The sequence below is a fragment of the Sphaeramia orbicularis genome, chromosome 1 (assembly GCF_902148855.1).
Source record: "Sphaeramia orbicularis chromosome 1, fSphaOr1.1, whole genome shotgun sequence".
NCBI lineage: Eukaryota > Metazoa > Chordata > Actinopteri > Kurtiformes > Apogonidae > Sphaeramia > Sphaeramia orbicularis.
The window spans coordinates 15,572,202-15,599,241 of record NC_043957.1 but is presented as its reverse complement, the minus strand read 5'-3'; the positions used below and the strand labels follow the sequence as shown (position 1 = coordinate 15,599,241).

General features: G+C 37.7%; 1 protein-coding gene across 2 annotated transcripts; it reads right to left on the bottom strand.

Moving 5' to 3' along the window:
• Window positions 1-3,059: 3,059 nt before the first annotated feature.
• Window positions 3,060-25,296, bottom strand: ero1b (endoplasmic reticulum oxidoreductase 1 beta). Of its 2 annotated transcripts, none has more exons than XM_030158534.1 (16): window positions 25,129-25,296; window positions 18,766-18,885; window positions 14,200-14,283; window positions 13,988-14,029; window positions 12,731-12,813; window positions 12,124-12,197; window positions 10,830-10,950; window positions 8,457-8,503; window positions 8,088-8,099; window positions 7,969-7,995; window positions 7,332-7,424; window positions 6,685-6,931; window positions 6,531-6,600; window positions 5,450-5,536; window positions 5,169-5,302; window positions 3,060-3,791 (listed from the first exon to the last, which is right to left on the bottom strand). In XM_030158534.1, exons 1-16 carry the CDS (start codon window positions 25,294-25,296, stop codon window positions 3,731-3,733), a joined length of 1,470 nt encoding a protein of 489 aa, XP_030014394.1. In that variant the 3' UTR covers window positions 3,060-3,730. The 2 variants fall into 2 exon arrangements, with proteins under 2 accessions (XP_030014394.1, XP_030014467.1); XM_030158607.1 differs by lacking the exon at window positions 25,129-25,296 and adding an exon at window positions 23,162-23,295 and having other exon boundaries at window positions 3,731-3,791.
• Between the last annotated feature and the right edge of the window lie 1,744 nt (window positions 25,297-27,040).

Here is a 27,040-nt window from a genome sequence, read left to right as displayed (position 1 = left end):
AAAAAGTTGCCTTGGCCGCTGTTAAAGCATTAGGTTTCGACTGGACATGAAAAGCATGAAAATCCATAGCAGGTTTTTACCGTCGTCTTGTTTCAGAGATGGATTTAAGGCTGAAGGACGTGCAAAGGAAATGTGTACAACACTCCATGTGCTTCCAAAAAAACACAACGTCCACGGAGGTGAAAGGAGAAAATATCAAACCAAGACTTAATGCTTTCATTTACTACGTTCAGATGATAAATGAAGAGTTTTATTAGAAAATAAAACTGATTTTACAGGAAAAAAGTCTGAAAATCCTTAACAGAGAAAGTCGTTTTATTATGAGAATTAAATCAGTTTGAAGCATTTGATTTACTTTGTTTTTAAATTCTGTCTCTATTGAATTAAGATGTAAATATTCAAGAAAAATGTAATAATCTAATAAGATTAATATAGTTTAGTGAGGAAAAAAGTCGATTTTTACTAGAATAGAGTTTGAAGTTTGTTTCAAGAACAGCAGCAAAACATCTTTACATTTGTTTTAAGTCATTACCTCCTGATGTGACTTTTTCCTAAAAAGAAAAACACATTCTCATAATATTAAAACTACTTTTCATATATTTACCTTTTTTACATCAAATATTTTTGTTTCTAAGATATTCTATCTTCAAAACATCACAAATTTTTTCTCAAAAAGTCATGACTTATATAATGGATTTATTCTCAACGTGTCAGACTTCTTTTCTGTTTTTCGTTACTATTCCTTCAGAATAAATTGAGCTTTGTTTTTTTCTTAAAATGCCAGTGTTTGACTCTTATAACAGTTGAATCAGGAGAAAATGATTCATTATAACACAAAAGCTTTGTGTGAAACCGAAAGTTTGCATTTGCAGTTAATTTTAATGTTGTTTTCTTAAAATAACGGGTCAATTTATCTTATCAAGAAAAGAAAAGTCAGACCTTTTAAGATTATTTTTTTATAACAAACTGTTTTCCCAGAATGTAATGGATTATTTACCTTGAATAATATTTGAACTAAAATGTCATCAGCTGCACCTTTTAAATATAATAATAATATATTCATCAAACCAAGTCTATAAAACATGTATTTCATATTAAATCATCCTACTTTGGCCTCTGTATTTTTACACATTTTTCTTCAACTGCAGCAAAAACAGACTTTTTATATTTCGCAGTTGATTAAAGAAAACAATGTTTGTCCACGTCAGGTTTAAAGACACAATAAAAGAAATGGATGAAAATAGAAAATTAAATATAGACAAACTCAGATTCTTTGGTCCACTTCGTATTTACATCATGGAGCAAAAGAAACATCCATAAAAATCCAACAAACAAATGTTGAATAAATCAAAAACTGAAGATTCAACTTTTAGTTTCATTTACAGTGAAATAAATTTTCCTCATTTGTTTGAACTGAATGTGCCTTTAAAACGTGATTTTTTTTTAACAGGACGCTTTCATTAATATTTGTATTTATTGTATTTTATCGCAGTCCGTTCAATGGGATCAGACCACTGTTTCTCAGATTTTAGTCACATCTTCGAAAAACAATTCCTGTTCGCAACTAAACCCACAGAACCTTAATGCTCCTGGTTTAAGACGATGAGGACGAAGCAAAACCAGCGCAGGAGAAACTTAAACACCGTCCGGGATCAGACTATTACCTGGAGTATCACTGTTTTACCTCTAGAATTGAGTCTATTCATTATATCTGTGACTGATGATGATCCACACATTCAGACGACTGCATTTCCTAAATTAAACCATCCATCACCTCCTGCTTCTGATCCTACATGTATGAAACATCCTTAAGGCTTCACTGATCAGTCTGACACATCATAGATCTGTTTTAACTAGAAAATGAACAGAACTAGGTGTTAATACGTTCATGTTTCAGCTCAAACACTCACAATGTGTCCATATTTTATGGAGTTTCACGTCAGTGTGTGTTGTTGTGTCCACCCGTGGACTAAACACGTCCAGTAACAGCCGATTTGTTGATATTTTTGTACAGATTTGACATATCTGTAGACGTGTGGATGTGATATAATCCTGTAAATATAGTTTTACAGATCAGAACAGGAGATTTAGTGCCACTTTAAGGAGATGGACTGTGACAATAGGTCTTTGTGTCTTTTTCTTTTAACTGTATGACAGATAAAGTTTTCAGTTTTCAGTAAACTGACCCTGAAAGGAGGCGTTTGGGTTCTCCAGAACCATCCTGACACCATAAAAGAACATCTAGACCAGGGCTGTTAAAGTCATTTTAGTTCAAGTTCCACATCAAGACCAATCTGATCTCAACTGGGCCAAACCAGTAAAATACTATTATAATGACCTAAAGATAATGGCAACTTAAAGATTTAGAGTAAAAAAAAGTAAAATTATGAAAAAGTTTACATTTAAAAACTATCCTTTAAAATATGACTAACTTGAAATTTCTCAAGAAAAATAAGTGCAATTTTAACAAAATTCTACCTTTTATTAAATGTTTTGAGTATTTGTAGATCCACTGTGATAATGTACATATGTAAATAATAAACTGAGATGTAATATTGTTATAATTGCACTTTTACTTTGCACTAAAACAAATATATGGATTATTATTTACAGGTTATTATGTTATATTACTGGTCTGGTCCACATTAGATCATATCCATCTGTATGTGGAACTTGAACTACAATGAGTTTGACACTGATTGTCAATATCTTAAGTGTAATTTTTATATTTTAGAATTTCATCCCACAGGTCAGATTGGACCCTGTGGCGGTCGGTTTTAGCCCACGAGCCATATGTTTGAAACCCCGGGGCATGAGAACCAGACCGGTCTGAGATAAAACTACATCCTGTTGAACTGGTCCTGGTCCAATCCATCTCCTTTAAAATGCACTACGCAGTTGGTGAAAGGAAACGTTCATTTCACCCATTTTCTGTAAAATACGCCACGTTTCTATGAAAACCCACCAACTGGTTGTTACTGTTAATGAGACTACTCCTGTTTTTTTCTGTTTTCTGAAGGTTTGTAGAAGGAAACAAGGCCGAGTTGATGTTCATTTTAGCTCTAATATTAAACGGGTGTGTTTCATTAATGCTGAAGTTGACGGCTGTGATCAGACTCAAAGGATCATGGGTTTTTGCACATGTGCAGACACTTTCTAGCGAGCAGTCATGAATGTTGAGGCCTGAGATGGGTCGACGCGAGCCCAATGGTCCAGATCATCAGGCTCCAAAAACACAGCAGAAAGTATGCAAAGAAGAAAATCAACAAAAACCAAAAAGCAGCAGCACAAGACCGAAGCTCCGTCCAACCGAGGCCTTCAGAAATGCCTTCAGATCAGGTCTGAATCCAACAGGATCTGATGTTGGCAGGGGGCGGGGCCAGTGGAAGTGTCTCCTGGACTTCTGTGTCAGTTTGTTCCCAGACATCGTGAGTTCATCTGGGCACTGAGAGCGAGGTCATGACTTCCTTCAGCGGTGTCCTTTAATGAATGGCGGCTCCTGGCTCTCGAACCAAAGGCGGAGACTAAAGGTCCGAAAGGCGGTTCTGATTTCAGATAAAGAAGGCGGAGGATGAAGGTGAATGAAAGCAGAGAGTTGGGATTCAGCGCTGATCCTCATGTCTATTAAAAAGATTTTCCTTCTTCTTCTTCTGCAGGATTAGAGGATTAGACTATTGCAGTTTTCTGAGGGCCAACGCCACCTCCTGGCCAGAGGATGCATCACCTGCTGTTACCTGGTCTCCTTCAACAACATGCGGAAGTTGTGGAGCTGATGGATGCTGGTGGACAACCTGAGATACAAAGAAAGAAAGAAAAACTTTAAGGAAACAAGTGAAAAAGTAGGCGGAGTTTACTAATCTCCCACCCTGACACACTTTGCCCCTCCTGCTCAATGATGCCCTGCCTAGTCTGGAATTACACTGGATTTTTATGAGATAAAATAACTGAACTAGATTAAACTAAATTACTGACCTGTTCGAGTAGTTCAGTCAAAACAAAACAAACGTTATTCTACCGAACTCTAAACTTTTAATCTTTTCAAAAACTTTTTTAAAATTTGTAAAAAAAAAAAAATCCAAATTAAAAAAATTCAGCCATTAAACTGTGCACTGCAAGTCTCCTACTGGTAAAAAACGTGAATCAAATTTGAAAAGAGTCAGAAGAATAGTCTTCAAAAAAAATCAGTTGGACAAATAAGTTCAAATTAAAAAAAAAAAAAACAAAAAAAAAAAAACAAGAAGATGGATATAGTTCCTGTTATATACTATTATTATTATTATTATTATACCCCCATAGGACAGGAGTATAATAAGGTTCAAAAGCCCCTCCCCCACCGCAGGAACTTTAACTTTACTCCGGATTCTGAAAAACACAGGTGCGTTTCCACCTAAATTACCTGGTAAATAAATGTTCCCTCAACCCTATATATTCAGTGATAAAAGTTCCTAGTGGAGGAGACAGGAATTTTGAGATTCCTGGAAATCTTGGGGGCAGGGCTATGTGCTGAAGAACGCTGATTAGTGGAACACAGCGTTCCACACTTCCATTCACCTTCCATGTTTAATCCAGTGGCGTCTGCAAACATGTTTATTCCATTTCTAGAAGATTCACTCAGTTTGTGTTTTGATCATTTGAAAAATGGAGCAAAAGAAGAGAAGCTACGAGACGTCAACATCCATTTGACTAATGTTCGTCACCTACAAGGTCATTGTAATAACCTGTCCATCAGAGTCCAAAGGATTTACAGAATACGATCAACATAAATTCAATAAATTTATCAGAACTTTGAGATGGAAACACAAACCACACAGATTAACTGGAATTCTTTTACCAGGTAAATAATTTGATGAATAAATAAATCAGATTACCAGGTATACTTGCACAAGACATTGAAGTATGGGGGGGAAATCCAGGTGTGTTAGTGTGATTTCTCAAAGTCAGATTATACTGTTTCCATGATCAATAATAATCTGATAACTCCACAAATCAGATCATGATCAGAGTATTAGTGTGGATGTAAATGGGCTCAGTGGATTTGACATGTGTTCAATTCTGCAGATTCAGTTTAATGAGACCTCAGGAACCTGCAGGACGTTTGGACCTGGACCTGGTCTTGGTTCCCTCAGATGTCTTTGAGGTGGTCTCGGTGCTGGACTCTGTGGACCTACCTGCCAAAGCCGTTCAGTAAGGCCACGATCTCCTGCCGGGTCAGCTGGAAGCCTTTGGACGGACTGTGTTCAGGGAGGTTTTTAATCTCTTTCTCTGAGAACAGGATCTTCAGAGCTGTACCCAGACCCTGAGTCTGAGGAACAGACAGAGGACAAATCCACCTTCAGCTCAAAGACCAACCAGTGGACAAACAAACAAACAAGAGCCAGAGCAGAATAATAATTCCTCATCAACCGAATTATATCCGCTGATCTTTGGTACAAATGTTCAAGTGTTTCACCTGCAGTTTTCCCCAAAGTCGACATTTACTGCAGCCAACACAGTCCATGATCCGAGAAATGTTCTTAAAATGGAGACGGAATTCCTCCTGAAGAAGAGGAAGAAGAAAGAAGAAGAGGAGGAGGAGGAGGAGGACAAGAGTATTATTAAAACTATTATTGGATTCTGTTCTTTTTATTCAGATTGTTTCATCCTTATGGTTCAATCGATTCATCAGTAAATCTAACAGTTTTATCCTGTTGTTTTTAAAGTCTGTGGAGTGTGTTTCTGAGATTCACAAACAGTTTCTGCTTTATGGAGTTTTACATGAGGTTTTATAGACGTTTATTCACAAAGGACATTAAACCCCTGAATTAACCCAATCCTATGGAAAAGTTAATCACAGAAACATGGATCTGAGATTATTGGAAGTATTTTTTCATATTTCTTGGATAACAGGCTGCACATGATCCCATCCCCCTGGTTTACATGTTCAAGTTTAAGATATGTTTAACCCATAAAGACCCAGGGCTACTTTTGTAGTAGTTCCGAAATGATTTTTTTCCTCTATATTTAACATTTTTAAGTGATTTGTCACCATTTATTATAAAATAATCCTCAGTATTTAGCATTTTTCCAGTGAAAAACACGTATTTTCCAATATTTAATGTACTGATCATATAGATGTTCATAAAAGATCAGATTAAAGTTGAGGGTTATTATATCAAAAAACTGAAGAAAAACTGACTTTTTCAGCAAAATATATCATTAACTGAACATAAAACAAGCATCTACATCCACTGTCATTCATCAAACTCCATGGGTTTTACTGGTGAATTGATGTTGTAGGAGATGACGATGTTTCCATGGTAACTATGGAGCCTCTGAACGTCCAAATGGGTCATATCTAATGATCATGAAAAGATAACAAACTGCATGTTACACCAATTATTTACATGTATTGATAGGATTAGTGGATGAACAGGTATTTAACAGTTTAAATCAATAGATGGTTTTGGTCGTTGGTGGATGTTTGGGTCTTTATGGGTTAAAGACTCTGTATCTGATGTCATGACATGTTGGATGAGGAGTTAAACATTCACCTTCAACGTTTTGGCTTCCATTTTGTGTCCAGCGAACATGGATTTTTCGTCAAAGTGCATGGGGAACATTCTGGAAGACAGACAGACAGACCGCAGGTTCTAGTAGTGGAATAAACACACTGAGATAAGGACCAGGTAAATCCACGTTTGTTACCGGATCTCGTTGAAGACCTGCAGCAGCAGCTCCTTGGTGGCGGCGTCCTCCTGACTGTTTCCCGTGTAAAGGTTGACCACGGCCCGTTCGAAGTACGGCGCCACTTTGTAGAGCGCCCTCAGCTCGATCAGGTACAGGAAGTACAGGTTCTTCAGCCGCCGTGTGCCCTCGCCCTTCGTCTCAGCCACGTCGAAGCGCTGCCGGAACTCCTGGACGTTGGGACCCCAAACGGACCGGCCCCATCCCTCTGAGGACACAACGCCACAGGGTCAGGGCGAAGGCTTCAATGCCACGCTCACTTTAATCTATCCACCACTTTTAGTTTTATTAATTAAAGGTTGTGTTTCAGATGATTTTATCCAATTGTTTTGTATTAGTTTTAGTATATTTTTATAAACTACATTCTTTTACTTTATCATCACCTCCAGTGGAAACAACGGTGATGCTTCTGTTTTTATAACTGCTTTTCTTTAAGTCTAAAATGTGTTTCTTAATGGTCCTCATCCCATCTGGATACTTTTAAACTGCTAAACATGAAACCATGCCTGTATCTCATGTATTAGTGGCAGTATTTTCACCTTCGCCTACATGTGTAATGGGACACAGTCCACAAGTATGTAAATGTATGCATTTGGCATTTGTCGTACCGTCCAGCAGGTACTCGGCACATAGGTGGATGTTGATGCTGCTGTGGAGGCCGGAGATGAGCCGATAGAAAACCCTCTTCTCTAAACACAAACCTGAAGAGAGGAGATGACAATTTACAGTTGTATTTCAGGATTCATGCATCCTCTTAAAAACAGGACATGTTCTTGCATACTTGGAGGAAGTTAAATTGGACTAGGGAGTATATCTGTGTACCGGTGACTGTCTTCAGCCTCTGCCCCTTTCTTCCTTTGAACAAGGACTGACTAGTTAATTGATTGATCACTTGTTACACACATCTGAGCCTTTGTGGGGGTTTTTTGTTTGTTTTGTGTTTTTTTTTTTTTACGTAACTGAAAACTGCACAATAAAATATTATTAAAAAAAAATTTAAAAAAAAAAAACAGGACACGAGACCACAACAGATCAGTGGAAAACTGTAGAAAACTGGACAAATCTGCAAGTTTGAGAAGCGGATCTGTGGAATATGTTGATTTTTACAGTATGTGCATTTTGTGATGTGACTGCAGAATTTGTTTCGTAACTGAAATAAAATGAATCCATCTCATCTCGACTCCACTAGTGATTCATGAACAAAAACCTCCATCAAAAGGAAATGAGTGAGAGCACTGTACTGACCTTCCAACCAGTTGTAGAAACCTTCTCCTGCAAAGTGACGACAGAACAGGCCTTATCAGTGATGTGTTTTCAGCACGAACAAAAATAGACTAGTGTGAAGCTGGTTTAGTTTTACTCACCGTCATCGTCTCCTGAACAGAAAGAGAAGAGAAATGACAAAGCTCTGTTAGATCTGTTCGATTAATAGACACATCTGTACACGTCAATGGATAAAAGTCAACGTTTTATGACACCAGTGGGTATTTAGAGTGAAAATAATAAAAAAATAAATGAATAAAATATATCTGCACACATGAAGATCAGACTTTAACATCGATAAAAAAAAAACAGCTTTAGATCCAGATTTTTCCTGAGTTTGAAGGTGTGATTGAGTATCTCTCTGTCCTGTTTTCACTGTGTGGGTGTTTGGTCTAGTACATAGCCTCTTGTTTTGTCAAGTTGAATAAATATGTCCATTTATTGGCTGAGGGAAAAACAAACAGACTCACCTCGACTCGGAGCCAGAGGGTTCAAAGGTCGGTACACTGATCTGGGCCTGTGGGAGCATTTTAGGAAATGTTAGCATGTTGAAATCACCTCAACAGCTAAAGGAGTCGTGGCCAAAACTGGTACTGCAATTACATTCAAAATACTGTAGAGCGTGGTATCTGCCTCCCCCTCCCCAATAGACTATGGGTTGCCAGATCCAACATGAGCATCTACTACAAGGAGCTACCACGGCAAGCGACGGGTCCTACACCGGTATTTACACCGGGCCCTATCTCTTCACCCGGTCCTAGGCTGGGAGAAGAGATGGCGGCCCAGCCCCGGGTAAAGACAGTCTCTTTACCCGGGAGACCATGGGAGAGCCGGCGTCAGCCTTCAAATTCTTCTCTGCTTTCAGCCGTCTCCATCTTTCAAAAGCATCTCCTATACATATCCTTGTTTTGTTTCTCACTTTGTCACAACATTATTGGGAATAATAAGAGGCCTTTTAGGTTTAGTAATGTCAGACATTTGTGATCAGAAATGTTCCAGCTGCAGCTCAGTGGGAACTGGCAACCTGGATGCTGAAACACTACTGACTTGGTGATTAGGAGATAGGTGATGGGTGGAGCATCAGAACAAAACACAAAATGACGACATAAACATTATTAGGGGCTGACACTTAGCTTTTCAAATGTGAATATTCTGGCTGGACTACGACTGTCAGTGTATTTGAAATGAACATGATTCCTTAAAGCTGCGGGAGACTTTTCATCACCAATTTTTCATCAAATCTGTAAAACCCCAGTCATAGCCTAAATATCAACAATCCGTAAGTCTTTCTGTGATTACTCACCTGAATCTCTTCCCTCACGGTGAACAATTTTGAAGTGTCGTCCACCATAAACAAACCCTTTGTTTACAAAGAGAGCTGGTAGGTCACTTGGGTATCTTGGGAATTTTGTCGTGATGTGCATTGTGGGGGGCGGAGGCTCGCGCTGACCTTGGCAGTGGCAGCGCAACCTTATGATATTATATGGATGAAACAAACACGACGCATAAATGGCTGGAGGGAAGCAGAGCTCCAGCTGTTTCCGCATCGTGTTTGTTGCAGCTGCCGCTGCCAGGCGGAGCTCCACTTGCTCTGCTTTCCTCCAGTCGTTTCCGCATCGTGTTTGTTGCATCCATATAATATCATACGCTCACACTGCTGCTGCCACTGCCAGGCGGCTGTGTGAGCCTCTGCCTCCCACAATGCACGTTGCAACAAAATTCTGAAGATGCCCGAGTGACCTACCAGCTCTATTTGTAAACAAACGGCTTGTTTATGGTGGATGGCACTTCGAAATTGTTCACCGTGAGGGAAGAGATTCAGGTGAGTAATCACAGAAAGACTTATGGATTCGTGATACTTTTACAGATTTGATGAAAAATTGGTGACAAAAGTCTCCCGCACCTTTAATGTCTGGTGACATTCAGAGCCATTTTATGATTGCTTGGAACATAATTCTTACATACAACTCCTTTAAATATCTGACTTCTACATAATTCAACACTATTAAATCCATGATCGTCTCCTCCATGTTCTGACACTGACGTCCCGTCCACACAAAGGCAGACATTTTATAAAACAGATCTTTGTCTTTATGGTTATTCCTTTCATCCACATGTCAACATCATTTTAAGGCTCATTTCTGCTCAACATATGCATGAAAATGGTGCAAACATCACTGTATTTATTACCTCTGCCAAGGAGGTTATGTTTTTGTTGGCGTCTGTCTGTCTGTCTGTCTGTCTGTCTGTCCATGTGCAAGATAACTCAAAAAGTTATGGACAGATTTGGATGAAAATTTCAGGAAATGTTGATACTGGCACAAGGACCAAATGATTAAATTTTGGTGGTGATCGGGGGTGGGGGGGCCACTGATCTGCCTTGGCAGAGGTCTGCGCTCTCAGAGTACTTCTAGTTATTCCATGTGTACCTTGTGTTGGAATAAGATTTGGCATCAATCCACCAAAGGGCGCTGCTCTGAACTAACATACTGGACAAATACCACAAAGAATAGCAGTTTGTTTTTTTTGAGAGAAGAAGAAGAAAGCCAATAAACATGTTGACGACAGGGGAGCTTTTACTAATGTTGATATTCACAGGTTAGTTCTTGTAAATAAGTCACTAGTTTCTCTTCAGAAGGTTCCACCATTTCTGGAAATTACTGTCTTCAAATCTCAACACTGCCCCATATGGTTCCCTGTGGTACTACAACATTCTCTGTAAGGTCCGAATCCATAAGAAAACACAGAAATACAGACAAAACAAAGGCAGAGGACGGACAGACAGTGCTGTGGGTATATGTATGAGGCCTTTAACCAATCATGTGATGGGGTTTGAGTCTCACTTGAAGCAGTTTTCTTCGTAGATGCTGTTCCACACCCTCCAGGCAGAAGGACCTTTGTATCCGGTGAATCTCTCTGGATTCAGGAGCAGATCCACGTACTCAGCATCAGGAGATGTTTCATCTGGAAAATAATTTAAAAATAAATCAATAAATAAAAAAACAATTTTAGGAATACTGTAACTTTAACCTGTTGTCGTTAACCCTTAAAGATTTACAACTGTTTTTGTGATGACTTCCTAGTGAATTTCTCTCTACATTTAACCTTTTCCTAAGTGATTTATCACCATTTATCTCAATATTAGTCTCTGTATTTTACATTTTTCAGAGCAAATCTTGTATTTTTCTATATTTATTTCACTGATCATGCAGATGTTCATTAAAGCTCAGAGTAAATTCAAAAGTTATTATATCAAAACAAAGAAACCTGAAAAAAAAGTGACTTTTTCAGTAAAACATATCAATAACTGGACATAAAAACACATGTCTAGAATCTTACTTTGCTCATTTTTTATTCATTTTGTTTTGTTTGTATTTAGATTTAATTATTTTTCTTTCAGTTCAGCTTGTGGCTTATTTTGTTCATGGTACTTTTTTTTATTATTCATTTTTGTTCATTTTATTGATTTATTTATTAATTTTGTTGCTTATTTCATTCTTTTTAAAAATTGTATTACTTTTTTCCCATGTTATTTAGGATTTTGCACATTTTTTAATTATTCTCTGATTTTGTTCAGTTTGTGGCTTATTTTGTTCAGTTTCGTTGTTGTTATTTATTAGTCTGGTTTATCAATTTTCTTCATTTTGTTGCTATTTTATTCTTTTTTATTCCGTTTTTTTTTTAAATTATTCTTATTTTTGTACATTATTTAGAATTTTGGAATTTTTTATTCATTTATATTCATTTCATTTATCATTTTATCTGTTTAATTTTATACATTTTTTTTTTTACATTTTGTTCAGTTTGTGGCTTATTTTGTTCACAATAATTAGAATTTTGTATTATTTAATGTATATAAATCAAGAGTCTCATCCACTGTCATTTATCAAAGTAATGGGTTTTACTGGTGAATCATGTTGTAGAAGATGACGGTCTTTCCATGTTCACTACGGAGCCTGTGAACGTCCAAATGGGTCATATCTGATGACCATGAAAAGATGACAAACTGCATTTTACACCAATTATTCACATGGATCGATAAGCTTAGTGGATCAACAGGTATTTTAGATCAGTAGATACCTTTGGTCGCTGGAGTAGTTTTTAATGAACTTCTACACTTTTTCTATAAATCCTCACCGTCCAATTCACAGAAGTGATCCTGGGCATCGTCGTGTCTCGCCCAGTCAGCGAACGCCTCTTTACTCTGGTTACTGAAACAGGAAGTAGCACAAAAGCACAGTGAACACGATCCTAAAAGAGCCACTATGAGGGTTTATGCAACACTGACAGAATTAGTTTGAATGAAGAAGATGTTTGCTAGCAATAAAAAATGAAGGTCATGGTCACAGAACTTAGAAAAATACAAACTCTGACTCAAAACCTTCAAACAGTTCAACAATATCATGAAAGATGAATACAAGGACCTAACACTAATAAAAAGTGTTAATTCCTCTAAGTAGAGAATTCCTGCACAGATAATCATATAATGTCTGTAAATGTAAATGGTCTGATAATACACAAAGATGATCAGAGAATAAAAAGAATAAAAGCAGGAGAAGCAGAGAGAAAAGACAAAAAAGAAGCTGATAAATGAGTCAAACTGATGAAATACATGGAGTTTTTCTCAGTCTGAGCAGCAGTGAAACTCATTTAACAGAAGTTTCATCTGCGGTTTAGCGTCTGTTCTACAGATAAGTGGAGGTTTGACTATCAGATGGTGCAAGTAGATGTCAGCCATTTTCACCTCAGGGTGCTGTTGATGGCGCCCAGTTCTTTGGCCTGTTCACACTCCGACATGTCCGACATGGAATTGGCCGCCTGTGAATACTAAACACACACAGACACACACTTCACTACACAAACGTCTGCATGAACTGGTGTCACATGGAGCGGGAAAATAAAAACCCTTTGCATCCATTCTCATCCTAAAATGAACAGTTTCCAATCAAAAAATAGAAAAAACCCAACTCTAACACATTAAAGAGAGTATTTTTGACTGATTAATGTCTGAAGTCTGTCTGTCTTTGAACTTCAAGCTTTGACCTTCAGTGGGAAAATAGCTGAATCTGGTGAAATATTACAAAAATGTAGCATATCACTACTTTAATTAATGAGATGCTGCGATTACAGAATGCATGGGTTTATACTGTAATGGCAGCAAGATTTAAAAATGTGATTTTAATGGAAGTCAATGGGGAAGTTTTGGTCACTACTTAAAAATGCTATCAAAACGATCGTATTGCTAATATTTGACACCAACAAAGCCCCATCCCCCTACTATTTATTATTTGGAAAATACTTAAGTTTTATTGGAATAAATAAGACCTACTTCAAATAAATAAAAGATTAAAATCCTGCAAATTATTTCATATTTGGTAGTTTTGAGCAAAATGAAGAGAATACTGACAAAAATGAAGAAAAATAATTAAAAATTCGTGTGTAATAAACGTCAGATGACAGGCATTTTGGTTATTTGTTTTCTATTCATCTTATTTAAGTCTGTAAGATTTAACACATTTAATCCAAGAGGAAGATCACTTATAATAAATCGTAAACCAGTGATATTCTGATCATCATTATGACTTTTAGGAGACATTTAACAATATTTAACAAACATTCATTCATTCATTCATTTTCTGAACCCGCTTTATCCTCACTAGGGTCACGGGGGTTGCTTGGAGCCTATCCCAGCTACATAGGGGCGAAGGCGGGGTACACCCTGGACAAGTCGCCAGTTCATCGCAGGGCTATATATACATATAAACATATAAGATATAAAATGTCAGCATTTATGTATGTGTAATGAGATATATTTGACATTTTGTGTGTTGGTGATAAAATTACATACTTTAATATCGTCATTATTGTATTAAAATTGATCACCACTCCTCTGGACATTACTTTTTTTTAGCTGTATCTCCTAGAGTTATTAAACTCAATTAAAACTAAGACTAAACGTTCATTTCAGAGTCTACAGCGGCAGGTTTTAATGCCATCATACCTTGTTGTAGTTCCCAGACTTGATGCCGACGGGGACTTTACTCTGGAAACACAGAAAACATCAGTTCTATCAAATGAAACATAAGCAAGTTGTTTTCATTCACCATCCGTCAGACCGAAGAGGGTTTAGAACTGAGTTCAAAACCTAAACGAGTCAGTAAACTGTACATGTCTAACCCGGTTCATACTGTGTGAGTACGTTTGACCTCTGACCTCTGGACAGGGCTCCACATGACAGTCTTTGATGGAACAGTGTCCGTCATCGGGCCAGAAGGGACACGGACGCTTCAAATTCACCTGCAAAGAAATGAACAGGTGTTTAGTTTGTGGTGAGGCTGTCCTATGAACCCAGGTCATGTGATCCATTCAGGATGCGGTCATGTGACCTGAGACAAAAAAGAACAATAATAAAACACAGAGGAGAAAACTGTAACCGAGCTGGAGGCTTTAGTGTTTGTGGAGGTTCAGATTCTGGGTTTATTTTACATTTTGTAGTGAGATCACAGCAGAATTCAGTTTTAACTCATATCATAGAGTCTGTAAACCTACAACAACATGATGTGAAGTCAGATTTCACCAATGATTTAGTCATGAATAACCTTTACCCTCTTCAATGTCCTCTCAAAAAGACATAAACTTCTGAGTCTGTTCTGTCCCTGAGCTTCAGTTGCATCATTTCCTCATTTCACATTTCACCACTCATCCTTCCTGTTCCTGTAGAAGATAGAAACCCACAGATAACAATGAAAAGTCTGAATTCTGTTTCCTGTGTTTCATAACTGTGTTACTCATTAATTATTACATCCAGAATGAGTCTGAGATGCTTTTAGTTTGCATTAGTTTAGGACAGTTTTAATGTGAAACAGCTCATGTATGAACAGAGATAACGTCCTAGGGTTGTGTGTGTTCAGCTTGTGTCCTGTGGGTTTCAGGCATTTTTCACAGTCACAGAGTTAAACCAGACAAACACTGAGCAGAGTCATATGTTTTACTCTGAACCAGGTCTGGGTGATGAATTTCCTCCACCAATTGCAGCTCGTTCAACTGTCATGTGATCTCTTGAAGGTGCTGATGTCAGTCGGCCTTTTCAGACCCTTTTACAGACACGTTCAGCCCGCACTGCATCATGGGATGTAGCATTAATGTCACTATGCTGGTGACTTTCTTTGTACTCTTCAAAGCTCCGTTCATCAGTTTAACATCCATTTTTCTGCAAAGTGATGACAAATTAAGTGCAGTGAACTGTCAGAGACTGACTGAAACTCAGTGAGTTTGTATAGTTGTGCAATATTCTAGTGAAGTACTACACGTACTTCTACGTGACTAAGTACTGGTTCCAGTTACAGTAGTTTGTTCAGTTCAGGTCAGGTCAGAGAGCGTTTTATTTGCCAGTTTTATTATTTTATACCTTTTTATATCCACATTGTCAACTACCTTATCATTTAACCTTGATTATTTTAACTCCAGAGCCTTCTGTTTGTGGTCCAATAACATATTGAAATGAACAATTATCTCTGACCATCTGGACATCTTGGTTCATTACTGTCAACCACATGTCATTCTAACATCATCCGACTCAGCAGCATCACCTATCTAGATACTTTCTCTTTTTTTAATTGTTGTACAATTTTATAAATCTAACAATAGCTTACGTTACTGTGAGTCAGCGGTTCCAAAATATTCAACCCGAGACCAAAAAATTTAAGTTCCATGGGTCCTCAAAACCGAAATTTACAAAAGTACATCATCATAATCCATATTCTATTGACTAGTTTGTGTCAAAAAGATGTTGAACTAAATGAACTTCACCGCAATGTCGGTAATCAATGTAAAATTGATTTGATTTAACAATTATTTGAATAGGCAAAAAAATTTGCAAAAATGTGAAAAAGACACATCTGAAAATGACAAACAGCTGTCCTTTATACCAGAACCAGCTGAGAGAACCACAAAAAGTATAAAAGTAAAAAGATATATAAAAAAAATCTATAAAGAAATAACAACAACAACAGTATAAAAATATATATAAAAATATCTACAAATATAAACAAAAAAACAAGTCAAATGATATGGGGTAAGGAAACTGTCAAGATTTGTGTATAAGACAGAAATGTGTGTATATTATTCTATAGTTGTGCAAAAAATAAATATTTTCAAACTCTTGAATGAGTTCAATCCTACAAAATACGAATTGAGTGTATTTTATCATCAGAATATGAATGAAAAAGTTTTTGACATCAAGAATTGCAAACATGAAATGCAACTTTACAATTACACTTTCTCCATCACGGATATGAATTCACCAACATGACTCTACTGTCAAAAATATGTCACCACTTCACAGGCGTTATTTATCAAGCAGAAGATACATTGATTCCACAGACTGCACATGAGCTGAGAAACAACGGGCACATATCGAGGCACTGGCATGGATTCTGCTGCATCTGCCCTGAGTGCCCTGGGGGCCGCGCTATTTGCCAACAATGTTAGTTGCATATTTCAACTGACCAGGCATATTCCCGTGTAGCCCATGACTGCCTTTGGCTTCTGTGCCAGTAAAATACATGTGAAGCGCTTCTTAGAGCTGACAGCCATTGTCATAGCCGACTAATATGCTGCTACTAGGGCTGCGCAATTAATCGATTTTAAATTCAAATCGGATTTTTAAATAAGGGCGATTTTTAAAAAAGGGAAGTCATCAAATCAATTTCATCTCTCTTTGCCTTCAGGCCGCGTGCCTGCGGGCTACCATAGGCTCCTCCTCCTATCTGTGAGCAGTCTTTCACAGAAGTCCGTGTAGTGACCACAGACGTTAAATCTGTGATGGACCCGCAGTAGTGATACCGATGTCAGCCGTGGTTTCACGCACAGATCCTGCAATTCAAATATAGCTGCATGGGGATCACTCATCATATGTTGTCCACGCACAGATCCATACCGTTCCTTCTTCTTTCAATCTGGGTCCAGGTCACGGGGGCAGCAGCCTCAGCAGGGTAGCCCAGACACATCCACCAGCTCTGGGGAAATCCTGCAGCCAGCTCAGATATATAATCCCTCCAGCGTATCCTGGGTCGGTTGCATCCATGCACGGATCCCCCAATTTAAATACAACCGCATGCGGATCACTCATATAACGTCGTCCACGCACACATGACTGATGCCTGTCACTGCCTTACATTGGCATCACTTCTGTGGGCCCGTCATGTGATACCATCACAGATTTGGGGTAGGGAGTGGTGCCTTGCATTGCAGGCTGCTCACGAAAACAACATGCTGATGTCTGTTGTCTTTTGTAGTTTTACCCAAAAATCGAAATCAAAAATCAAGTTTTTAGAGGAAGAAAATTGGGATTTTATTTTTTGCCAAAATCATGCAGCCCTAGCTGCTACATAGTGCGTTTTACGCACTGTTTGTCCTCCTCTTCAATTACATCTTACAGCTTTGATTCAGGGAAGTTGTAATTGAATAATCTTTTCAATCATATAAACTTAGTCCTGACAAACTTGATCTGATGCTTCAGTTCTGATGGTGCTGAAAATGGTCCGCTGTGCAAAACTAGGGATGCCATGGCACCACCTACTGGACTGGAGTCACTACACTCTCAGTCAATCAATCAAATTGTATTTATATAGCACCAAATCACAACAAAAGTTATCTCATGACTAGGGCTGGGCAATAAACCGATAACAATACATATCGCGATATAACTTTTCCTTGATAGAAATATGAGACATGCTCGATACAGTTTCAACAGAATTCATTTGTCCATGTTTTGACAGACACAAGAACAGCCAATCATAATTAACAAGCGCTGCACCAAACCAATCACACTAGAGCCACGGCAAGTTAGGTTGAGGCACACAGCACACGCAAATGTTTGGGCTATAGCAGGAGATAAAGAGTGTTCCCTCGGGAGAAAATCTGACCGAGAACTCTGGGGACAGGGTTACTGAAAAGTAGGGTGCGGTATAGAAGCCGGGAATCGGACGTTCAAAGTATGTTTTTTTAAGTTTTTTTTTATGGCAGTTACGGAAAGCACCCCCACATATATACCCCCACTGTTTTGTGAAGATGGTCTGTTTTGTTTGTGTTCTCTTTAAAACTTGAAAGCTTTTGCCTGCTGGACAGACTTTTAGTTTAGTTTTAAATATATGTACTTGTTTTATTTATCTGAAACAGTTGTATACATGTTCTTCAGCACATCTGTCATGTTCAACCTCTGACAGAAAATAAATCATATTTAAATCAAAAATAACCTTCTGATGTCTTCACAACTAACTTATGAGTAATGGAAAATTTAAGCTTGAGTCATTTTGGGCCCCAACCCTCAGTTTGGTAAAGTTAACTGTGTTTTACAGATGACGAGGATGTGTTTCAACTTTTAGTCTGATCCAACAGTTCCTGACACCTCATATGGGTTTAACTACAACAGAAATGATTAATATTCTCAGAAAACAATACAGTGTATAACGTATTTACTGACACTGCTATAATATATCACAATAAATGCTTTTTATCACCCAGACCTACACTGTACAGAGGAGCATTGTTGTATTAATGAGAAAACATAGAAACAGCTACATTTACAGGCAGATTCTACAGGTTCATTTATATCTTTAGACGTTTTTATGAAGGAAACCAGAAGCAATTAAATATGATGGTATCTTCTGGAAGAGTGAGTGTAACTGGATGTAAATATGTGTTGAAAGAGGACGTGTGTGTTTGTTATTAGGTTTGTGGTGTTGGCGGAGGTTGGTGTGTTGCCGTGGCGACACTCACCCTGTAGTATCTGAAATAGTCTCTCTCCGTCAGCTTCTTGATTCGAGGGAAGATCTTGAAGTTGTTGAACACGTCGATGCTTTCAACGTCACAGAAGCAGTCGTCCAGAACGCCGGTCAGCTGATGGAGAGAGAACAGTGCAAAAGTCAGACTCTCACAGCAGAAATGACAACACAAAAATAACACAAACACACAGCAGACACAACACAATAAAGACACGACGCAAAACAGACAACAGAAAGCCAACACAGCAACACAAAACAGACAGCAGCACAAAACAGACACAACAAAAAATAGACACTACACTAAGCCAACACAACGCAAAACAAACAGCAACATAAAATAGACGCAACACCAAGCTAACTCAACAACACAAAACAGACACAACAGAAAGCTAACACAACAATGACACAAATCAGACAACACGAAATAGACACTATGCTAAGCCAACACAACAACACAAAATAGACACAACATCAAGCTAACACAACAACGCAAAATAGACACAACACCAAGCTAACACAACAGCACAAAACAGACACAACACCAAGCTAACACAACAACATCAAATAGACACAACACCAAGCTAACACAACAACACAAAATAGACACTACACTAAGCCAACACAACACAAAGCTAACACAACAATAACACAAATCAGACACAACACAAAATAGACACTACACTAAGCCAACACAACAACACAAAACAGACACAACATCGAGATAACACAACAACACAATATAGACACAACACCAAGCTAACACAACAACACAAAACAGACGCAACACCAAGCTCACACAACAACACAAAATAGACACAACACCAAGCTAACACAACAACACAAAATAGACGCAACACCAAGCTAACACAACAACAAAAAATAGACGCAGCACCAAGCTAACACAACAACACAAAATAGACACAACACCAAGCTAACACAAGAACGACACAAAACAGACACTTACACTAAGCCAACACAACAACACAAAACAGACACAACAACATAAAACAGACACTACACTAAGATAACACAACAACACAAAATAGACACTACACTAAGCCAACACAACAACACAAAACAGACACAACAAAAAATAGACACTACACTAAGCCAACACAACAACACAAAAGAGACACTACACTAAGCCAACACAAGAACTCAAAACAGACACAACAGAAAGCTAACACACCAATGACACAAAACAGACACAACACAAAATAGACACTTACACTAAGCCAACACAACAACACAAAACAGACACAACAACATAAAATAGACACTACACTAAGCCAACACAACTACACAAAACAGACACAACAACACAAAAGAGACGCAACATCAAGCCAACACAAGAACGACACAAAACAGACAAAATGACACAAGGCTAAGACAACGAAAGGAAAGCTAACACAACAATGCAAAGTTAACACACACCAACACAAACCAAAGATGACACCAAACAGACACAACAACACGACTAAAAGCTAACAACATAAAACAGACACAAGACAAAGCAGACACTACATCATCACTAACACAATGACAACACAAACACTGACTCAGATTTTCATTGTATCTATATTTAATTAGTTTCATGTTATTCACTGTATTTTATGTGTTTATTCCTGCAGTTCTTTGTTCATTTTTTTCATCTGTTTCATGATTAATATACATTCACATTTTAATGGATTTTATACACAAACCCAACAACAAAACCAGGTTCAGCTTCAACAAACGTAACCTCAGATTGAAAGAAGGAAGTGAATGTAACGATGAGACTAATGAGTTCAAGAAACAGACGGAGAATTTAAGGGTGAAAACGCAAAAAATCAACCTGTTTTTAGAGGATTTTACAGTTTAAGAAACACATCTACGACACAGAAACAAGAAGCCTCTGCACACGATGCAAATGTATTTGAATGCAAATCCAGGGTCTGGTTTTCAGGAGGCTCTTTGTCTGTTTGTTCACTCATGCAAATAACAAAAGTACAAGATCTGAAATCAGAGACACAGCAGGAACCTACATTTACCTCTTATTCTCGGAGGATTTTTGACAGTATCTCTACATTTGTGGATTAGAAACTTAAGTTCACTCAAGAACTAAAGGACAGCATTTAAAGTCTCTTATTCCACGTATTTAATTATTTTCTGGATTCATTAATGAGTTAACTGATTTAGAAAATAGTGAAAGATATTGATGACAATGCTTTTAAAAGCCAAAGACTTTCAGTTTTTATGACACAACCGAAAAAAAAAAAAAAAAAAAAAAACACAGAAATAATGAAATTAAAGAAGCTAGAATCTGAGAAATTGCATATTTTGTTTCATTTATAATCACTTGAACTGATTAATTGATTGGTAAAAGAGTTGTTGATAAATTTACTGTTTGACTAATTAATTTGGATGCGATTTATCTTCATAAACTGAATAAAACCTCATTCCGCTGAGTGTTTCCTGGTTAAATAAAGGTTAAATGGATTTTTAATGGTTATGACACAGTTGTAGACAGTTCTGTTATTAATTATATCTGATTTCATACAAACTTAGACCAGTTGAACTAAACAATGAGCTCAGTAACTGATCAATTTAATGACCATGAATCCAGAGTTGAACGTCTACGTAATCATGAAAGTTTAAAGTCTTTGCCGTTAAGTGTAGTTTAGACAATTAATCAGACGTTGTGCAAGCTAATTAATTTGATGCCACATGAATCTTTTCACATTTGTTCATGGTTGTAAATCTAAAAACTCATTTACCAGATCTGGTTTGTTCTGGAGCTGATGATGGAAACGTCTGAGAACTAAAGACAAACCACTGTTCAGAGATCAGATCAGACACGATGACCCAATTCAGAAAATAATCAGAAAATAACAGGCTTCAACTGGGTTTCTGACCTGTTAACATCATTAACACTGAACCTGAAAACAAGTCAATGTGGCATCTGGATGTAGGAGGAGGATCATGTGAATGTTACATCTGGTCTATGAACATACACTGCATCAGGGTTTAAAGGGTTAACCTTCAATTCACCAGGAAACACTCAGTGAGATGAGGTTTTATTCTATTTTTGACAATGAATCGCATCTGACTGAATTAGTCAAACCGTGAATTAATCAACTCTTTCACCACAATGAATCAGTTTGAGTTATAGTTAGTGAAACATAACATAAAATATCTCATACTTCAGCTGCTTTAATTTCAATATTTTTATATTTTAGTATCCTCTGTGGCAAAAAAAGAGAAAGTCTTTGACTGTTAAAAACATCATAATCAATGTTTTTCAATGTTTTCTAAATCAATTAACTCATTGATGAATCCAGAAAATAATTAAAAATAGGCCTATGTGGAATAAAGAGACTTCAAATGCTTTCCTTTTGTTTTTGACTGACCTTAATAACAAAACAAAACAAAACAAAAAAGACAGTTTTAATTGTGTCTTAAACATTTTCTGATGCAATAATATTAGTTATCATGTGTTTTTTGACCTGAAGAGGATTCTTTAAATCAGGACCAGATGTTCAATGATGGTTAAGTCGTTCAGGTGTTTGGTCTATTAACTAGTGCAGAAATAAAGAAATATAATAAATAAATGAATAAATAAAAATAGTTAAAGCCTCTCCTGCTCTTGGAAATCACATTAAAACTGTAGTTCATGTATGAAAACAGGCGCAGTTTAAGAGTGTAAAATTCAAGTTAAACTGGTAGAAAATTACACCTTAAAATACTAGTTTTACATAAAATTATTAATTTTTATAAGATGGAGTATTTACACTGGTATGTGGATTTTCTTCTTATTTCTCTTTTTAGAGGATGAAATGAGAGTAACACGATACAACCAAACATATGGAAAGATGTCCTGAGTTAATTTATCATTAGACTTACATTATTTTTTCATTAATGACTATAGAACATGCAGTAGGATGAAAATAAATACAATCCAAACCACTAATACTTTATAAAATTGGCATTAAATAATGTTTGAGATGTAACAAAGGGTCTTTAATTCAGAAATGAATTCCGATTTAACCAAAGCTCACAGCATTCACGCATTAGCTCTACTATTAGTTGAATCAACAACTACTAATCAATAATCAGTCTTTACTTTCCTTACATGTCATTGCTTTCTGGTTTCTGTCCCTCTTAGTCACATAAACTGGTTTTAGACATTAGAGGACATCACTTTTTCTTGACATCCAAATGTTTTACAAACTAAACCCTCAAATGAAAAAGTAATCTGCAGTGAAAATAATCTTTAGCTGCAAATTTAACACGGAACTTGTAGAATTACAGACTTTTGCATAAAGCTGGTGGGACTAAGATGACGTTATGAGACCAAACATATGGAAGCAGGTTCTGAAGGTGGAACCTGGTCTGGAACCTGTTGCACTGACCTCTGGGTTCTGGACTCCACCGAGCGCCAGGAAACACAACAGCACGCACAGTCCTTTCAACATTTCACCTCTAATTCTGTTCATCTTTACATTAAAACGTCTGGACATCCATCTGTCCTTCTGTCCATCTGTCCGACTGTCCCTCCAGGGCTGAGCTGTCACTACCCCGGCCCCATGCCTCTTCAAACCCCGCCTCCAAACAACCAGCTGTCCATGTAAACCCCGCCCCCTGCTTCCGGTCTGTAGTCCCCTTGAAACTCAGGGACCGCTGCGTGAAGCGGGGAAAAGTACTACAACTCCCAGAAGGCACCAGCACCGACACAGCCAATCACGCTACACCACGTTTTTTTTAACTAGTAATGGAATCAACATCACTTGGACTGAAACCGAAGTTAAAACGTGACATTTAGTTTCTTAAAGTGTATTTTTTATTTACTATAGATGCTTGGTTCACTTTAAAGCCTCAACACAGCAAAAAAGCAATCATTAAAAAGTCGATGAAACAGCCGATATAATGTGACAACAGCACAATTTCCGACAAATGACAACGTTTTAAGCGACTTGATCGAATTAGCTCGACGGGAGATAAACTTAATTATCCTACGACAAGAACGTACACACAACATAAAGGTTAATAAAATGACGATGAATTGGCTTAGCCCTCAAAGACCTAAACATCCACCATCAACTGATGTAAAATGTTAATTAATACCTGTTGATTCACTAATCAATACATATAAATATATTAAATTGGTGGAAAATACAGTTTGTCATGTTTTCATAATCATCAGATAAGACCCATTAGGACGTTCAGAGGCTCCATAATACATGTGGAAACACCATCATCTTCTACACCATTGATTCACCAGTAAAATCCATGGAATTTGATAAATGACAGTGGTTTTATATATGTGTGTGTGTGTGTGTGTGTGTGTGTATATGTGTGTATAAATATATATATATATATATATATATATATATATATATATATATATATATATATATATATATATAGATATAAATGAACAAAAAGAAAAAACTATTAAAATTCAATTTAAACGACAGACATAAGCAGCAAAAATTAACAAAAACAGCCAAATTGATCAATAAAATCAACAAAATTGAATAGCAAATCAAAATAACATGAACAAAATAAGCCACAAACTGAACAAAATTGAAGATGAAATGATATTAGGCAATAAAATGAACAAAAACAGCCAAAATAACAAATATGAATAAAATGTAACAAAATTAATAAAATGTAACAAAATGGTATACTGTACTGAATTGGCCAATTTTTCTTCAGTTTTCTGTGTTTTAGTATAATAACCTTTGAATTTACTCTGAGCTTTAATGAACAGCTACATGATCAGTACATTTAATACATGAAAATACATGATTTACACTGAAAAATGCAAAGTGCAGAGGATAGTATTGTGATCTGTAGTTGGATGTAAAGAACAATTCAATTGAAAGTTGACACAAAAATAGTTCTACTTCTTTAAAGGTTAAACTGACATCATGTTTCGTCCCATTTTGTATTTGGGAAATATTAAGAAAAAAAAAAAAAAAGAATAATAAACATTTTAATAGAGAGACTGAATAGCTCAATTATTAAAGCTGAGGATTTGTAGCTTATTTATCTCTGACTTGTATTAAGTTGAGTCAATATATGTGTTTGTTTTGTTTTGTTGTGTCTGGTTCTTGATGACACTGTTATCGTGTTATTTGTGTCATTTTCTGGTGTTAAAATCAGATAATGAGTGAAGTGAGGTGACTATATTACTACGTGCAGGTTCTCACACACACGGACGGTGACGTCAAATTAATGTGACAGTAGAAAGTACTAGAAGACTTCCTCCGGGGTGGTCTTAACCCGGGTTTACCGCTTCAAACAGGGGGTTAAAAAGCTGAATGGAGACGGTGTGACCAGGGGCCACCGGGTCCACCGGGTCTGGGGGACTTACATGGCAAAAGCAGCTCTGGTCCGGGTCACCGGAGCCTCTTCCCGGACGCTCCGTGTGCTGTGTTCGGGGCTTCTCATCTCCGTTCTGCTGAAACCAGCCCCAAACCAGCGTCCCAAAGAGCCAGGCGGACAGAAGAACCACCAACGCCCGTACAGTCACTCGCCACATCCCGTACGGTGCTGTCGATGGAGCAGAGGGAGAAGAAAAACGGCCAGGGACCGGGGGGAGTCCGCGGTACAGGAGCGACGGTAGCTTCGGGCTAGCCGGTTTAGCATCCGCAGGCTAACTGTGGGTGTAGAGATCACGGCGGGTCGGAGGAGGGGTCAGCACAGGGTGTCAGGGCCTTCACACGGTCACGTAGAACTCCAGCAGCCCCACGGGAACCGGGGTCATCCAGTAAACGCAGTTCATGACCGGAGAAGTTTCATCCGCAGTTTCTTCTGCTTCAGGATCAAGTCTGATACGTAAACACACCTCACTTCCGGGTCGGATTTTCGCAATAAAAGCTCAGCGTCGCCCCGGTCCAAGAAATGACGCCCGGGTTCATGGGGTTTTATGCAGATTTAATCAGCCTTTTACTCCGATTCTGTCTGATATTATTATGTACTTAGTTGTACATGTTTGTACTTCTTCTCTTGGTACTGATTCTACAGTGGTCCATCAGAACAGCACTGTCCTCTGATCAAAATGTAAATGACATGAATATGACATTGATAGAAGCATCTATCTATCTATCTATCTATCTATCTATCTATCTATCTATCTATCTATCTATCTATCTATCTATCTATCTATCTATCTATCTATCTATCTGTCTGTCTGTCTGTCTGTCTGTCTGTCTGTCTGTCTGTCTGTCTGTCTGTCTGTCTGTCTGTCTGTCTGTTGCAGGTCTGAAATAAACAGTAAAGATTAGGACTGAAAATGCATGAATCATTCATCGTCATACAGTACAGGCCAAAAGTTTGGACACACCTTCTCATTCTTCGCATTTTCTTTATTTTCATGACTATTTTCATTGTAGATCCTCACTGAAGGCATCAAAACTATGAATGAACACATGTGGAATTATGTACTTAACAAAAAAGTGTGAAATAACTGAAAACATCTCTTATATTCTAGTTTCTTCAAAGTAGCCACCCTTAGCCCTGATGGCTGCCTTGCACACCCTTGGCATTCTCTTGATGAGCATCAAGAGGTAGTCACCTGAAATGGTTTTCACTTCATAGGTGTGCCTTGTCAGGGTTACTTAGTGGAATTTCTTGCCTTATTGATGGGGTTGGGACCATCAGTTGTGTTGTGCAGAAGTCAGGTTGATGCACAGCTGACAGCCCTATTGGACAACTGTTAGAATGCATATTATGGCGAGAACCAATCAGCTAAGTAAAGACAAACGAGTGGCCATCATTACTTTAAGAAATGAAGGGTCAGTCAGTCTAGAAAATTTCAAAAACTTTGAATGTGTCCCCAAGTGCAGTCACAAAAACCATCAAGCGCTACAATGAAACTGGCTCACATGAGGACCGCCCCAGGAAAGGAAGACCAAGAGTCACCTCTGATGCTGAAGATAAGTTCATCTGAGTCACCAGCCTCAGAAATCGCAAATTAACAGCAGCTCAGATTAGAGACCAGATGAATACCACACAGAGCTCTAGCAGCAGACACATCTCTACAACAACTGTTAAGAGGAGACTGCGTGAATCAGGCCTTCATGGTCAAATAGCTGCTAGGAAACCACTGCTAAGGAGAGGCAACAAACAGAAGAGATTTATTTGGGCCAAGAAACCCAAGACCATTAGACCAGTGGAAATCTGTGCTTTGGTCTGATGAGTCCAAATTTGAGATCTTTGGATCCAACCGCCGTGTCTTTGTGCGACGCAGAAAAGGTGAACGGATGGATGCTACATGCCTGGTT